This window comes from Opisthocomus hoazin, chromosome 4 (assembly GCF_030867145.1).
Source record: "Opisthocomus hoazin isolate bOpiHoa1 chromosome 4, bOpiHoa1.hap1, whole genome shotgun sequence".
NCBI classification, from domain to species: domain Eukaryota; kingdom Metazoa; phylum Chordata; class Aves; order Opisthocomiformes; family Opisthocomidae; genus Opisthocomus; species Opisthocomus hoazin.
Genome location: NC_134417.1, coordinates 36,251,873 through 36,268,586, shown reverse-complemented (window position 1 = coordinate 36,268,586; position 16,714 = coordinate 36,251,873). Strand labels below are relative to the sequence as shown.

The window sequence follows — 16,714 nt, the reverse complement described above, 5'->3', positions numbered from 1 at the left end:
AATACTTAAAGGATAATAAGAATTTCTATGATCGGATGATTTTTTTCTCAAGGAGAATTGTTTTTTGTAACATTTTATCACGTTATCTTTTGAATGTTTGGGTTTAGACAGGCTTTGTCACTATATTCAGAGGTCAGAGCTCTTGCAATTCAGAGGCTGGAAATATTTCAGAAGATAAGAAAGATGGCCTTAAAGCAAAGGCAGTGGATCAATGCTGAAGTGACAAGGGGTCTGTATCTGAGTGCTTGCAGAATGTCAGATTAACATGGTGTGCAAGGGGACACTCTACTTCATTTACGAAGTAAGAATACTTCATATTTCCATTTTCTGTCTTTTGTTTTTAAATTAAGCATTTTTGAGCAGTTATTTTCTATTCACCTATGTTTTTTATAACTGTTGCGTCAGTGGGCTCCTGATGCTATCCATTGCTTCTGGTACTGCTGCAGTATTCTACTTTTGAATTAAGGAGCCCGAGATCTTCATAGTCTGATTAAATGGAGTGGGAAGCTTTTCCAGTTCTCTCCAGAGACTTTTAATTCTTAAAGCTGTTCATATGTGGACACATATTTCTTAAAATACAACTTCTGGTGGGGAAAAAGCAAAAGCCACATAATGAGGAAGTTTGGATACTTTTTGCCAAAAGGTCTCCTTTTGATCTCTGTATGCCAAATGAAACTCTTAAAATTTCACTGCTTATAGCTATTCATAATAAATTAATGAGTAATTAGAACTGTTATTAGGAAAAACCATGGAGTTTTAGCCTTTGGAAAATGTAGTGCTCGCTTTATTTTCTGCTAGACTGGAACATCTATAAATGTAAAGGGTCTGATTCCCTACTTCATTGCATCACTGCTAACCTGATGTAGTTGCTTTGTGGATATAAAAAGCTACAGGTGGATATAAAATTGGTGTGACAGCGGATAAAATGGCCATTAAATTTCAATGTATTTATGTTGCTTTTGTAGCATGTGTGATCTCTGTAATTATTTTAATAAAACTTTCTATTGTAAAAATGTGTTGGAAACCTTTGAGACAGTGAAACAACTTTTTTTCTGAAGGAGCTTTTGTAGTGTGGGAGAAGGCATGTAAGGTAATAAAATGTCTTTGCTATATGTGAAATTCACCTAAGGTTTGCTTGAATGATAAACTGTTAAAATGGTTTCTTCACATAGTCTTCATACCCATTGCTCCTTCTTACAAACATTTTGGCGAGTAAGCGGCTTTGCATTCAGGCATGCTCAAAGTTACTTGCCTGTACACATTTGCAGGAACTGGACTGATATTTGTTCCCAGGCTGAGTGTGTTTCAGAAGTCTCGGTGGGATACAGTCTTTTGCAATACAGCTGTCAGTCTCTGAGAATCCAGAGAATCCAGAAGGAGCAGAATTAACTTAGGGCTAAGTATATTAAAATTAAGCATCACCTAAAGCTGTATCCCTCGAGCATCTTCTTGCTGTGTGTTCTTCCAATGTGGGTGTTAACCTGTCTCTCCTGAAGAAAAAGTTCTGCTCTGGGCTACTTGCAGGTTTTGTTAATCTTATACTGTGTGTTTTTAGTTGAAATTATGGTTGGTGGTTAGGTGAGAAATACAATGCTGTCCTTTCTGGTATTTGGAAGACCAGACTTGGTTAGGGAAAGAGCGTTTCAATGAATGACAAATGTCTTGAGGCTTCGTGCCTGCCCCATTCAGTCTCTTTTGGATGTGCTCACATTCCTCTTGCCTGGCTTTTGGGTCTTTCGGGTGCATCTGTGCTGTGAGCTGGAACGAGGGGCAGCCAAGGCAGCTCTGTGTGAGCTGGTGCATGGTTCTGCATCCCGCCATGCAGCACGCAAGCCAATGCACAAATCCCTTCCTCTGCAAGCTCCCCACTTGCATCTTGGTCTCTTTTGCCTCTAATTCTTAATTGTCCATCCCAAACTGTGTGAAAACGTGATTCAGGAATAGAAATGTGTAAGTTATGCTGACAAATAAGGATACATATATACATGCTTACATATGCGTGTACACAAGTTTTTATATATAAAATAAATCAAGGGTCATGCTACATGGTAATGTAAATACTTGTTGAAATGGCAAAATGAGTTGCTACTGGATTCTGCTTTCTTAAAAGGCTGAAATGCAGAATGAATCTTCCAGCAACGATTTCCTCAAATCCCTACAAGTAACCAACTCTAACAAGTAATATTGATTGTATTCTTAAATGCCAGCTTGATTACAGACACATGTATAATCGCTTTGACTAGCTTTGATGGTTTTATTCGTATAGTTTAAGAATATGCCTTAATTTGCTGAATTGAAATTGCTACATCTTTGGCTTTGGTAAGGTAATTTCCACCTCTGATAATTAATATAAAGGGTGTAAGCACATTTCTAAGTGTCTTCTGATCACAGTGAACAGTAATGAAGGGCAGTAAAAGAGGCAGGGGAAATTCCAGACTATATGTTGCTGCTTGAATGCAGAATCGTTAGCTTTGGAAGCCTATTTCATGAGTTTATTTTTGAAATGTCACATACATGTCTGTTAAATATATGGCGTAGGTTATAGTCAAGAACAAACTTACTTGACTTGAATGAACACCAATCTTTGGATTCTACTTTACAAATTAACATCTTGAGCATGTGACTTAGAAAATTAATCAGTTTCCAAGCACCTTTTAGGGAAGCAAATGCTCATTGTGGTAGAAGTGAGTTGTTAAAGAAGTCTCATACCTTCCAAAATACAGTATTCTCTTAAAAAATCTCTTAACTTAAAAGGTATCCCCTTTCAATCAATCTCTGTTTGCATAGGTCCTGTTTCCAGGGCACTCCTGTGCTAATTGCATGCTTGATGATGATTTTGCGTGATTTCTATATTATCTTGTTACAAAATGGAATATTCCAGGCAGTTGATCTGACATGTTTAATCAATGTTTATTAGTTTATTTTGGAAAGGGCACAAACAATATTATCATGAGAATCACCTGGGGAAGAATAATTTCACTTTGCTTATTCATCAGCACAATTTGTTGAACATCCTTTTCTTGATTTCACTGGTATGAGTTAGATCTTTTTTACGTTACGATTCGTAGGTCACTTGTGGCTTGCTCTGTTCACTTGTTTGATTTCTCACTTTGAAACTGAGAAGCTAAGTATTGGTTCCTGAGAAGAGTTTTGTGTTTTTGTATATATAAACATGAAACTCAGATATACCTAATGGAAAATGTTTTACTTAACGGTATTCACATCCTGCTGATTATTTTTAATGGATGACTATGCTTATATGCTACAGTTTAGAATACGTATTAGTAGAAATTAAATTGTATGGGGGCAATTAACTTGGGGGATTTGGAGGAGGAACAAAACCAGTAGTCAGCTGAAAAATGATAGGTTTATATTGAAGGTGTTTTAGTTATAGAAATATCAACGAATTTCTCAGTTACTTCCTTTTTATGTGGCTAAAGAATATACTACTGTGATTTTTTTTTTTTTTTTTTTTTTTTAAACAGCAGTCTTCAAGTTAAACCTGACCACTGGAATCATGCTAGGGAATTACTTTGGTATCTAAATTAGTGTGTGTAAATTATGCATGCATGAGCACAAGAAATAATGTGTTCGTAAGTCAATTGTACACTCAGACAAATGTTTGCGTGTGTACTCACCCATTTGGAATCGGGCCCAAACTAAATTAGAATTAATACCATGGGCTAGTTCCAGGATTTAGCTCTCAAGTCTATTTATAATGATGTAATATACATTGAAAATATTCACCTCTGCAGACTTCATTCTGCAGAGGCTGTTCTGGTTGCAAACCTGCGTAGCTGTGACAATCACACGCCATCAGGTAAACACGTATGTGGGAGATAAGGGGCTGGTGCATCAGGTTGAACTGTCATCAACACAAATTTGGTGTGTGTGTAATCTGAAGAAACAGGCTTTGGCTGTGTAAGAGGGAATAGCTAGGAAATTGATAGGACTGCCCCGAGCTCCTCTTCTTTTTCAAGCTTCTCCGAGCTACTTCAGCAAATCAGGAGATGGACTATTTCCAGGAGATGGCCACTTCAGCTCAACCCCCCTGAGATGATAGTGTGCACTTTAAGAATAGTTATAGCTACCAGCCATTGCAGGCCCCAGGGGATGGGGTCTTGATATGCTACACATTCAGCAAGCATGCCAGATGTCTTGTGTCACAAGTAGAATGGCCAGGCTTGAAGGGCAGTGCTGGAGGAAGAGGGAGCAAAAAACTTGCCTCTTGATTTAAAACTGATATTGCATCACTTCCATACTTAATATTTTCTGCAGCTTGGTGCCCCGGACTCTGGTGGACGAGGATTTGGATGGAGTTTGTCACCTCCTGCCCCATCCCTCCATGCTCCCTCTGCACAGGGACTGCTATGGGGGAGCAAGGCTTGTAAGAGCCCAGCGTAGTGCTGTCTGCCATGCCCTATTCCCACTAATGTTACCCATCCCTTAATGGATCCATATGGATTGGCTGTGCTCTTAAATGATTACGAACTTCTCGTAAATGGTGAGGCCTGGCTGAGACTAATACAGCACCCAGTGTGGTCTGCTGTCACAGGCTACAGGAATGATCTGCAGAACCCGCTGTCTGGCCCCACCATTTGTGGTCAGACAACAATGTGGTCTCCAGAGAATGAAGCTCGTCTTAACAAATCTAGTGCTTACTCAGACTAGCCTACACAAGACAGTGGTGTAATTTCATTTTCTATTATTGGAAGACAGTTCCAGCTGTGCCTGTGAATCCAACCATGTGCAATTTCAGAGTTTTTTAATGTCAGAAGAGGAAAGAGCATGCTTATTGCACCAAATCATCTTTTTAGGGCAGCTAAGGAATACCAAAAGAATAAAAATACACTGAAACAAGGAAATAATTGTGTAATGAGTTGTATTAAGAAAGAGGGGATTAACTCCTTGTTCTAAATCAAAGGAGTAAGAATTGTGAATCTGATTTTTATTTTATCATGTGCTAATTAATGTTCTTTAAGGTCATGTGACTCTGATCTGAAATCTTGACACCAGATGGAATACTTGTCCTTTCATCTCTTCTCTTCCTTTACTGGTTAGAATACTCCTCTCTGAAAGGATGCATTTTATTTTTTTCCTTCTTTGCAGGAGTGTTTTAGATTGCTATGAAGAGACAGAAATGAATACTCTTGAAATCCTCAGTTCAGCTGCAGTCAGTTCAGGAGCCTTGGCTGAACTCTCAGATAACCTGTAGTCCACAGGGGTCATGTGAACTGTAAGTTTATAAAAAAACCCCAAATCTTACTCGCTTCCTTATGACACTGCAGGTGTTTATATATAGAAGTGATCTTAAACATGTCCAGGGAGAGCAGAAGAGGAAATCAGTAAGCTCCTCTGCGCAAAAAAAAAAATAAATTTATGTATTTTCTTACCTTTCTGGGTTAAGACTGTCCTTTAAATTCTCATTACAGAAATGATGAAAAGTAGTCAAGTAAATAACTGTTGTTTTGGAAAAGATTATATTCGGAATTTATTTTCATGTAGCCCCTGGTTCTTAGTCCAGCATGGGAAAGAAGAGTATGGAAGGCAGAGACAGAAACAGTCTCTTAATCATATCTTTATTTTTCTGGGAGAGTTTTAGTCACTTAATTGCAAGGAAAAGAAAAAAGAAATCAACTACTGTTACACTTACAGAAGTGAGACCTTGCTTTGGGTTGTTTTTTAATAGGGTAAAACTAATGGAGATGCAAGGTGTAATTAATGGGGCCAGTGTTTCACCCAGAAGTTAATAGCAAATTATCAACTTAAGCAGTGCAGGAATTTTACTCTTACTTCCTATGTCTTATTAAAAGGACGTAATCAATTGCAAGCAGCTGTTTTCATCTAGGTCATGCACTGAAGACTATTTGAAATGCTTCAAGAGAAGATGAAACATTGCTGGTCTTGCCCTGTTAGGATGGGAATTAAAGTGGCCCATTTTTAAAAAGGTATTTTCTCTTGCTCTTCCAACTTAGAAGATGGTGCATGGCGGGTAGTGGGAAGTTAGTGGTCTGTGTAGCACATACTGGGCTGTTGTCCCTGTGGGCAGGTTGCTGTGAAGATGAGCTGGTTTTTTTTTTTTTTTCTTCTGGTGAATGTGTCCTTCCCAAGTCTGTCTACTTGAGAAACAGCACTTGCCTTCTTCAGTGGCCTGTTATAAAGCCTCGTGTTATCTTTTATCTGCGTGGTTATACTATTTATCAGTTTTACTGAGTATAAAAAAAAAAACCTCCTTACAGCCAGCTTGAAATGCTGTGACAGTGAACAGCTGGATAAATAATTAGTGATTACTATTATTGTGTCGTCATCGTGGCTTTACATCTTATCTATGTAGAAAACTTCAGCTTGTCTAGATATTTCGCTTGCTTGTGACTCCAGAGATGGCACTGTTTATCTACTTCTTGGGTTCCCAAGAACATGCTTGTTGAGACTTGGTGCACGTGTTCCCCAAGAGGGTTTGTTTATGCACAGCGAGCTGGAGCCAAGCAGTTAGCAGAAACAGTGCTTCTGGTTTGGCATGTTTTTTTCCAAGGAAGAAAAAAGATCTTCAGTCATTTCCTTTTTATACGCTAACATTGTATTAACAACTTGGTCTGTGAATGTTGCTTTGAAGAAGTGAATGGTGCGATTCTATGTTTGACTTGCTGAGATGCTGTTGTGTTAACTTTTGCCCGTGTCTTTATGGGAAAGCAAGCAAGTCTTGGGTATCACAGCCTGGCCCAGAGCTTGCAAAATCCTTTTATATAGTGGATCCATCTCACGTGTGTCTTCCATAACTTTCATGGTTGGTAAACTATGCAAACCCAGCATTTCATATGGTAATAATTCCTGACTTTGGCGTAGCTAGTGCTAGTTTCTTGTTATATTGGTACTGAAGAGGATGGAAGGTGGGGCATGGGGTAATTCCACTGAAATAACAAGGATGCTGAGCCTTGTCTGCTACCTGTGTAGCAGTTGGGAAGGTTGGTGTTCTGGCAGTGTAGCTTTAAGATTTCCAGTAGTGGTTTAGAAACAGGAATAAAAGGTTCTGGTATTTATCCTTTACAGTAAAAGCTTAATACTGCTGGGCTTGCTGCTTGCCCCCCCCTTTTTTTTTTTGCCAATTGAATGTAAGCTGTAGTTTGCAGATACTGATCATCGCACTGAGCGATTTGAGGAAGATGCTGCTGGTGCTGCTAATTTAGTTGGATGTTTCTGTGTCACAATTAATCAGATAAGTTGAGGAGATTGCCAGCTCCAGAGAAGTTCATCAGCAGTTTGTTACCCTTGAAGCATGCTGCTTTGCAGACACAGGCTGCAGTGGTCCGTCGCAGTCAGAGGGGAGTAACGGCATTTAAACTGTAGGTCTAATAGCTGTAGTGTCCTGCTCGCATACAGAATCCTGTAACAGCTTACTGCATCCCTATCATGTCTGCTGTTTGTTCACGTTTTCTCTATTCCCTTGTCTCTTTCTGCTCTAGCAAAAGGATGCTTTTAGGTGGATCTTGAAATTGCATTTGTGAGTACAGGGTTATAAAGGCAGGATAAGGGATGCAAATGCTGACTCTTCATTTGTGCCTGTTTCTTTGGGGGAGGAGTCTGGTTTCCTTGTGCCTGATGTTTACTGCTTGTTTGGTGGTAAACTTCATTTGGTAAGCATTAAGTCATCTGCAGATGTTAGTATTCCACTGTTCCTGTAGGACAGCAGTTCAGATCCAACTTAATTTCACAAGTGGCTGATGGACTGTGCTGAACTGTTTTTCTGCTGAAGTCCGTGTACTGCCAAGTAGCCACATCACTAGAAAAAACACGATTGTCAGGGAGAAGCTGAAGAATTGAAGCCAGTCCCTTCAACCAGTTGTCAATTATAGTATGTTGGAGCTGGTGGAGCGATAAGAAATTACTCCATCTGAAGCTACATCTGCACACAATTCTACCTTGTCAAGCAAAACATATTCTATTCAGGCCAGTGGCAGAGCTCTAGGAGGAGTCTGGCAGCTGCGGTTCCTGCAACTTCCCACAACTTGCAGAAGTCTTTTGTGCCCAGTGGTGCAGCTGCTGATGCCTGTCATCAGCATGAAATGTACTTCATAGAGAAAAGAAAAAAGTTGAACAAGTAATCAAAATCTAAGGACCACTGCTGGAAAATGGCACTGCTAACCAAAATGATAGAAATGGACAGATGCATCATTTCACCACATATGAGACAGGGACAACTAATGTTGATGATGCAGAAACATCAGTCGTAACTGAGACCTTTCCTGTTCATGCAATAATACCAACTTGCTTTGGTTTTCATTGTGTGCTGTTAGCCATTGTGTTATATATACAGCCAGGGAGCTTGATGAATAGCCTGACAAAATCCAGAGAAGGACAAGGGGAGAGGTGGTTGAGAAGCCTATAGTTTCCCAGAAGCTTGTCAAAGCAAGAAGAATTTTGCTCTTTTGGAACTTGATTCCCCTGAGGATAGGAAATGATGTTGGAAACAAATCGATTGGTTGAGATGGTCTCTGCGGGAGAAGCTTTCTGGGGGTCTTGGCTCGTTATTGTCCAGTGTTTTATTGCCTGGGGCCTCAGTTACTGCAGTATTTTTTGTAGGAAGGGACATGTTTCACTTTGTATCTACCCACAGTACTGATGGAAGCATCCTCTACCTACTGAAAACCTTCTTCCAACTATATCTTCTTTCTCTGCCCCCTGTTTGCTTTATTGGTTCCTGTTTCTGCAGAGCATATCAAACAGCTGTTTGGTTTCAGAGGAATAAATGACTTGTAGACACTGTTCCTACCATCTTTCCTTCCATGCCAAGAGTTCAGCACCACAGCTGGTTCAGTCTTTGTTCCAACCTCCCTGGAATATTTGCCCTCCCTTTCAGTTAATCTTCACAGGCTCTTTCTTGCTGTCCTTCCTGCTTGTCAGGCAAAGGAAATAATCATCCTGTTTCCATTCCTTCTTTTTAAAACTACTTTTTGGAATGCCTGTAGAAAATTTGACAAACTGTTGGGGTCTGTCCAGCTTACTACAGTGGAGAATACTGTCTCATTTTTTCTTCAGTCTGTTTACTCAAGCTCTTAGTGGGCATGTGTTTGAGATGTCACCTTGCTGAGGGAAGAAATTGTGGGTTTCGTTCGGTGCTCATTGTCTCCTTGCTTCATGGAGGGTCTTGGTTCAGGACCCTCATTCTAAACTTAAAGTATCAATGTTTAATCACAGAATGGTTTGGGTTGGAAGGGACCCTTCATCTAGTTCATCTCCCAGGTAATGATGTTTAGAATATAGCATTTTTAATGATGTCAGCTATTTGTCAATATTACTACCTGATGCCTTCCAAGACTGGGCTGCAAATTGAGAATAATGTGGTAGACCTGCAGATTAGCAAATGAAAGATGTTAATGGAAAAATGACATGAAGGTGTTGCTGTCCTTTTAGTTTGTCTTTGTTGTAAAACAATTGGAGGTTTCATTTATGTATTAATATGTGCAGATTTTGTGCCTTTACTTGAAAAAGCTAGAGTACTTTCTACAACAGATGTAACAGTGATTTTGAGCCAGATTTCCAGGCAAAGGATTCTTGTCTCTGGGCAATTTAAATCCTCAATTAACATATTAATTACTTTTCCTAATGGCATTATATTCTTTCTCTTTCTGTCTGCTGAAGGGAAAAGAAAATGTCTAATTTGTAGACTGGTTTGTGAGATTTAGCTCATTTACACATGAGAATTTGTTAGTATTTGTCTTGCAGTCACAAACCTGAGTTCTTATAAGGGGTTTTATCTATTTCCTGCTCTAGTGAGGTATGCAAAAATAGTGGTTTCAGCTAGCAGGTGTAACTAGCAAAATTGAAAAATACAGGAGTTTTTTATATGTTTCTAGTTGAGATAGAAGGAACAAATACTTCTAGCATAAATAACCAGTACTAACTTTCTTTCTCTGACCTTTATAAAAACTGAAAACATTTCAAATATCAATGTGCAGATTTTTTTTTAAAAAAAGTTATTCTTCAATGTTCTGATCTATTCGATGCAAAGACAGTGCTTAAGCAGACAAGTGTTAATTAACAGCTTATTGGGGCTGATGCTTGCAGGGGAGAAGGAGGGAATGGAGAGACAGAAACAGAAAAGCAAATCTGCTTCTCTGTTATTGTTAACAAATTGTTTGTTGTTGATAGAAAAGCATGTCTCTTCTGTTAGCTTGGCTGGGTGCAGTACTCTTAGCCTGAACTGGTGGCTCAGTATTTAGCAGTTGTCCGTTCTCTGTGCTTCCAAGATCAGCCCCTACGCAAGCCTCCAGGGAGCTGAGCTCAGGTATTCACTGGTGGCTTTAGAAACAAACTGTTGACCGCCGAATGAAATAATTTTTCAGCCTTGGATGGGTTTTCTTGCGTAGACCGAGTTGTTATTAACCAGTATTTGCAGATCGTGACTGGAGATCTGTCAGACTATTTACTACAAACTACCCCAAGGCACTGAACAGTTCCAGGGCTAAGAGCAAGCCAGGTAGAAAGTGTGGGCAGCAGCAGGAGGCAAGGATACTGCACAAATGTAATCAGGTTACAAGTAGGTGTTACGTGCATGTATGTAGGAATGTAAAACGGGTATTGATTTTAGCGATGCCAGTTTTACCATGATCAGGGTTTTATTTTTTATTACCTAAGCACTTACTGCAAAAAGTGGTTTTGAGTAGGGATTTGAAGCAAGGTGGTAGGTGCCAATCTCGGGATCACTTCAGGCAGGGCATGACATGCATAAAGATGTTAATATACTTGTATGATAAGCAGAAAAACCCAGAAGGTACTCAGATACTACTTAAGAGGCAGGATGGGGGGGGGGGGGGCTGAGCATCAGCTGGAGAGACTAGCAATGGCTTCTGTACGCAGAGGGACAAACCAGAAGGAACTGAAAAATGGAGGAGAAGGGGAAATAGAATAGTAGCATAAATGAAGGAGATAAGAAACCTGAAGGGAGAGGTGTTGGCACAGCTGGGCTTGTCAGAGATGGATTGCAAACAAGAAATCTACTGTTAAATGATAGGCGATGAAAGAGAAGGTGTTAGGAGAGAGAGAGAGAAAAACTAGAAATTGGGAGAGAGTAAGCATCAATTGAATCAGCTTGAGTTCCCCTGTGTTTTCAGAAGGAGGAACAAGATAGAACAACTCTATCGCTGAGGGGACTCTCCTCCCTACTTTTCTCCTGGATCATGCTAATCTTGTACAGAGGTCTCAGAAGAAACTGCTCACTGTCTGTGGATACGGAGCTGATTTCATTGAAAACCTCTGTTCTCAACCAGAAAATGAATGGGCACTCAGGTTGCAAGTAGTCTCTGCGCAAACAGCACAGCTCCTGCATTCTTTAGTCTGTTCCCCTTGACTCTGTCAAACTGGCTCAAAACATGATACTACTGATTTTTCTGGCCCTTGAGATGATGCGTTTGTATTTGCATTTACTGAAGTAAGTGCTTTTTAGACTTCTATTGCAATAGCAACTGGCAGACTCAGTCATGGACTGAGAAAGAAAAGGTAAATGTTGTATGAGTGCCATGTGAAAACTGAACAAAAGTGCTAGGAAATGTACAATGTAAATGTAAACACAAGAGGTCATAGGTGACCAGAGACAGGTGACAAAGAAGCCCAGGAAACAGTGTTCATCAGAGCAGTGATAGTCTATTTGATCACAGGCTCTCCAATTTACCTGAAGTGCACTTCAACTGTAATTACGTTTCTGAAGCACTTTAACATAAGTGTACCCCTGAGTAAATCTATTCATGTGTAAGATAGCGCTTTTCCTGTCTATTGCTATTAGAGTTTGAACACAGAGGCACGTATGCCCCTTGTCCTGGATCCGGGTGTGTTAAGGCAGGGCGGGTGGCCGGACCCCCAGCTGCAGCCCGGCTCTGGAGCTCCCCGGACCTGTGGGGCCTTCGTGGCTGGACGGGGTGCTAGCAGTTGGGGTGTCTGTCAGGCTTGCTATAAACCCCGAGTCAGATTTTTCTTTCTGGCTTAAATGTACGAAGGTGTCACAACACATCCTATCTCTGTGAAAATTGCTTTCTGTGGCTCTGTTTGGGTTTTCCATAATGTGTGAGCCAGGCAGTTTAGGTGTGTCAATTTACTCTCTTGCTGCTCTTCACAAACTAAGTGACTTGAGGATTGTAATGAGGAGATGCTTTGAGGAATGGGAAGGAGAGAAAAAAAAAAAAAAACCACAAAACTTATTGCAGCACTTCGGGGTTGTGTTGCCTGCTACAGCCAAGCTCAGTGCAGCAGAAGGCAGTGGGGTGCATGTCCAGGAGCTGCTCTTTGCTCCAGAGCTTTTGTGCAGTATCCCTGGTCTGTGTAACCTGGTGGTATGGTCTGGCTGGCTTTTGGAAGTAGCCAGTGGGAGGGATCTGGGTTTTTCACAGAGTCTGTGGAGAATGAAACTTTCCCTTCATTGAGAAGTGCTATTGTGTCTCAGGTTGTGAACATCCCAGCAGAGACCAGGAAATCACTGTGTGTACCTTGCACTAAGGTGCCACACTGTTGCTTTTGGTGCTGAAGTAGGAGCAGCCTCAGGTAACAAGCTGTGGTTTTTGTCCCCTCTTGTCCAGAAAACAGAACTCCTGGACAATGTTAAGGAAAATGCTATCATATATAATTCTTACTATGGATGAAGCTATTAGGTCTAAAACCAGTTTGTGTGTGGCTGAAAAAAAAATGGTGACTGTGGCTGCAAGTAGTGGTTTTACAGCCCTGGATATTTGGAAGAGTTTTTTTGTTGCGTGCGCTCATAATGGACAGCTGAAAATCATATGGGTGAACTTCTCTAACACTGTCTCCAACGATGGTGTGGCTCTGCCCAACTTTGGGATCACCCTGCTGTATTTCTAGTGTAAATACCCTTTTTCAATAAAAGCAAGGGGTGACCAGACTGTAGGCAGTTAGTAAATTTGGGACTAAAATGGATTATGTCAATGAGATTTAGTGCCTTTTGCAAGGTGGAGGGATGTGATAAAGCAAAGTGTACTTTTATTTTGTGTAATTTCATGGCTTTTATGTGTTTTGAAAGTCTTTTAATCTCGGGAGTATAATGAAATGGCATTGCTTTGTTTTAGGAGTTATTTTTAGCTGAACATTTCTGAACAGTAGAATTTTTTCTTAAATCCACTACCTTGCCCGTTGCTTTTGGTTCTCGTGTTCTTTTTTGTGGTTGTGTTGAACTGACAGTTTTAGGAGTGGTTTCAGTCGTGTTTGTTACAAGGCTCTTTTTCCTGTCTCCTCAGACTGCCTTAGTTGTTGAGTTCACGGCAGAAACTGATGGTGGGAATTAGCGTTAGGGTGGGATGGCGGTCTGCAGAGGTGTGTGGTTTGAGGAGGTGGTGGTATCAGACCTGCCCTGTTAGTAAGGTGCTTTCTCTGCTGATGCTGTGGAGAAGCTGGGGCACGCTGACACTTTACAAAAGAGAAGGGTAGAGACTGAATTGAAATACAGACACAAATGTTACTGTTGTGGCTGAATGGTGGATGTAAACTTTTTAAAATTAAAGTATTAGCATTGCATGTTTGGAGAGCTTTCTGTCCTTGCTCATCAGTTCTCCTGGATTCAGGTCGAAATTTCTTTGTTTCGTTGCTTCTCTCTATGGTTTTGTAATGTGTGGGTTTTTGAAATACTGGTTGAGGTGGAATAGGTTAATTCCCTGTATTTTGTGGTCTGATCTTGGACTGTTAGAATTACGTTGTATGCCTGATCAGCTTGAGTATGGTACATTGAAATTAACTTCCTTTATTTCTAGTGTCTGTTGTGTCCTCCCCCTGCCTTGAGTATCCAAGGGTGTCAGTAAGTTGATGGGAAGCAGAAATGCTGATGGGCTGCAACCCATTTAAGCTCTCTCAATGTGAAGATTTTACAACAAACCCAAAGGTCCACTGATGGTGCCTCTTGTTATATCCAGGCCTCTTGTTTTCTTTTTGCTGCTAAGTTAAATGAATATGATGCTTAATACTATATAGTCTGAAAAGTTTCATGTAGCTAACAGCATTCTTATTTTTTTAAACACATGTGTTTCAGCATTGGAGTATATGACAACGTCCAGGTCTGCTGGAGCATAACGTAGTACACTTTTAAGATGGGTAAGATATATATATTCAGTGGCAAACAGTGAAGCAACTCAATTACATGTTGGCAGAGACAAATAGGTTTTTGTGGAAAAAACAATGTTTTAAAATGTCGCTTATGTTGGTTATGGGATACATGCTGAGTTAACCTCATTGAACTTTTCCCCAGGAATTGATGCGCGTACAATTGGCGGGTCATTATGCTGCTCCACCTGTGTAGTGTTAAGGTCAGTGTGTTTTTCTGATTATAAAACCCATCCATACCATTCCATTATAAATTCACTACCATTCATATAATGGAATGTGCTAAAGCTCGGAGCTCGTTGCAGCTGCCCCCGGTCCATGTTTAAGGTCAAAGTGGTTCAGGTAATTTGAGCACCTGTTCAACAACATGTCCAATCAAGCTTCATTTGAAGTGAGCTTTTCTTGTTTCTGTTTTGTTTTCTTTCTTTGTAACCTGCTAAGCTCTGTCTGATGTCAATGTTGGTTTGTTCTGTGTGGCCTGCCCAAGAATTCTTATTGAATCGAGACATTAGAATTATAAAATCATAGCAAGGAGGTCCTGGGAGCAGCAGGCAGCTGTAACATGCGGTTGCACGCATCCATGCACAGGCAAAGCACAGAATGCATCAACCACTCACCTTCACAAGGCATTTTCTGAAACCTGCGGCTTCTAACCGTGAATTAATTCTGAGTTATCACGACATGCAAATTGGCCATCACGGTAGACACTAATCTGTGAGATGCAGGAATGTATGAACTGGCACTAACCACTTACTAGGGGAAACCTGTGAGATGATGTGCATGCAAAACACACTGCTGCTGTATGCATTGTCCTGCACAGCTTAGTCTTCAAATTGTCATGCGTTACCACAGAGAGCTAGAATGTGCATTAAAGCTTATCCAGTCTTATTTCTGTCACTGAAATGTTGTTATGGTTGAGGCTCTTGTTTGTGTGTTTGCTTCTACATTTTTCTGTTACTAGTCATCCAAATAACTTTAATTCTGTGGAGAACAATAATTTGGCGAACAGCTGTGTACGTAATAGGTCATTACGTTCTTCCAGTTTCATGAGGACGTATCCTTTCTGTGTTAAGTTTTGCAGTTTGTAGTGGCCGGTGAGAATCTCGGGCACTGGCAGTTTTGAGCCTCTGTGCAAATTAAGCAGTGCTGTAATTGGTGAGGAAATACGTGGAGTCTCTTGATGCCAACGGAGAATTTGTGTGACTGTTCAACAAGATTGCTTCCACCTCTCTGTAGCTGCAAACTCAGTGGTATCCTGCGCTAAATGCACTGTGAAACTTTTCTGGATGTATGTGCTATGTACAGTGCATACGGTCTCACAAAATGTAGTGAAGAGTCAAGGGAAGACTATTTGGTGACAAGTAATCCTTGAATGTTCTAGCTTATGGAAACTGTTCAGCACCTGACACTTCATATGACAATAATGAGAATTTTGCAGCTATTGCATCAGGTAAGTATATCTTCAGAAGCATTTGGCATTTCCTGTATTACTCTGGAAAAAAAAAAAAAAGTATTTCAGTTGGGCCACAGTCCAAAAATTAAGTGAAATATCTCCCCAAAAACATGATGCGGGTCACTGTAGGATTGCATGTTTTTTCCTCAAGTGAAGAGACTGAAAAGGAAGGGTGTGTTTAATAGCAGAAGAGATATCAAAAGTATTGAGAACAGGGTTTTTTTTAGTAAAGCAGAGTGCATATAACACATTTTGCAGCATTTTCAAGTTCATCTGTGGTGATGAGTCTTCCTAAGTTTTAAACAAGTGCATCTCACTGCTGTTGGAGTGTCTTAACAAATTTGGACCTTTACATACAACACACAGGAGATCCTGGAGGTTGTATTTAATACCTCCTGTGAAGAATCCTGCCAGAAACAGGTAGCTGATGTAACAGCAGGAAGAAAGTAAATTCACTACTTGCTGCAGCATATTTAACTGACTGATGCTTTGTCTCCTCGGGAGTCTTCTGTCCGAGTTTGGTCCTCAGTCCACACGGACAGCTGTATTCAAATGTACCAAAGTGGTGCAAATCAGAAGTACTTTTCAGATTTGTCTATTAGATATATCACCTGCTTTTCATTGACAGAAATCATTCACTGAAAATGCAGTTTTGGCTCTGTCTCTACCACACTCCTCATGTATGGAGGAAAAAAACGAAAGCACTTTGAAGTTATTCATTCTTCAGTCCCCACTCCTCATCCCCTATGGAAAACACATTGAACCATGTTTATAACAATATTTCCAGCTGCTACTGGACACTTATCTCCTTTTTTGTCATTATTAGGAAAAAAAAAGTGTTTTCCTCTTGGCATGGACTACTTCAGGAGAAGCAGAGACTAGATGCACCATTTAATCTGTGGCAACGAACAGTATGTCCTTGCAAGGGCATTTACTTGACCTTGCAGATAAGCCTTCTGAGTTGCGTATAGGTGTTTGAGATAAGTGCCAGTACTTGTTAGCAGTATGAAGATGTACTGGGCACACGGAGTGCAGGACCATTCCGAGTCCTTGGGGAGATCTGAGCACTATTCGCAGCCTGTTGTTTGAGTACCTAATTTAAATTCTTAAATTAGTTTTCCTACATATACATTCTATAGTTGACAGAGTAAAGTTATGCTTCAGGTGGTA

At 40.4% G+C, this 16,714-nt stretch overlaps 1 protein-coding gene across 6 annotated transcripts in view; it reads left to right on the top strand.

Moving 5' to 3' along the window:
- Positions 1 to 16,714, top strand: part of HECW1 (HECT, C2 and WW domain containing E3 ubiquitin protein ligase 1) — a 271,752-nt gene that overhangs the window by 53,311 nt on the left and 201,727 nt on the right. Inside the window, exon 2 of one of the 6 annotated variants that reach the window (XM_075418575.1) lies at positions 14,237 to 14,294. The exons of the other annotated variants lie outside the window; for them this stretch is intronic. Coding sequence (XP_075274690.1) covers positions 14,268 to 14,294 — 27 coding nt within the window. The 5' untranslated portion in view covers positions 14,237 to 14,267. The remainder of the gene's footprint in view (positions 1 to 14,236; positions 14,295 to 16,714) is intronic. 6 annotated transcript variants of the gene reach the window in all.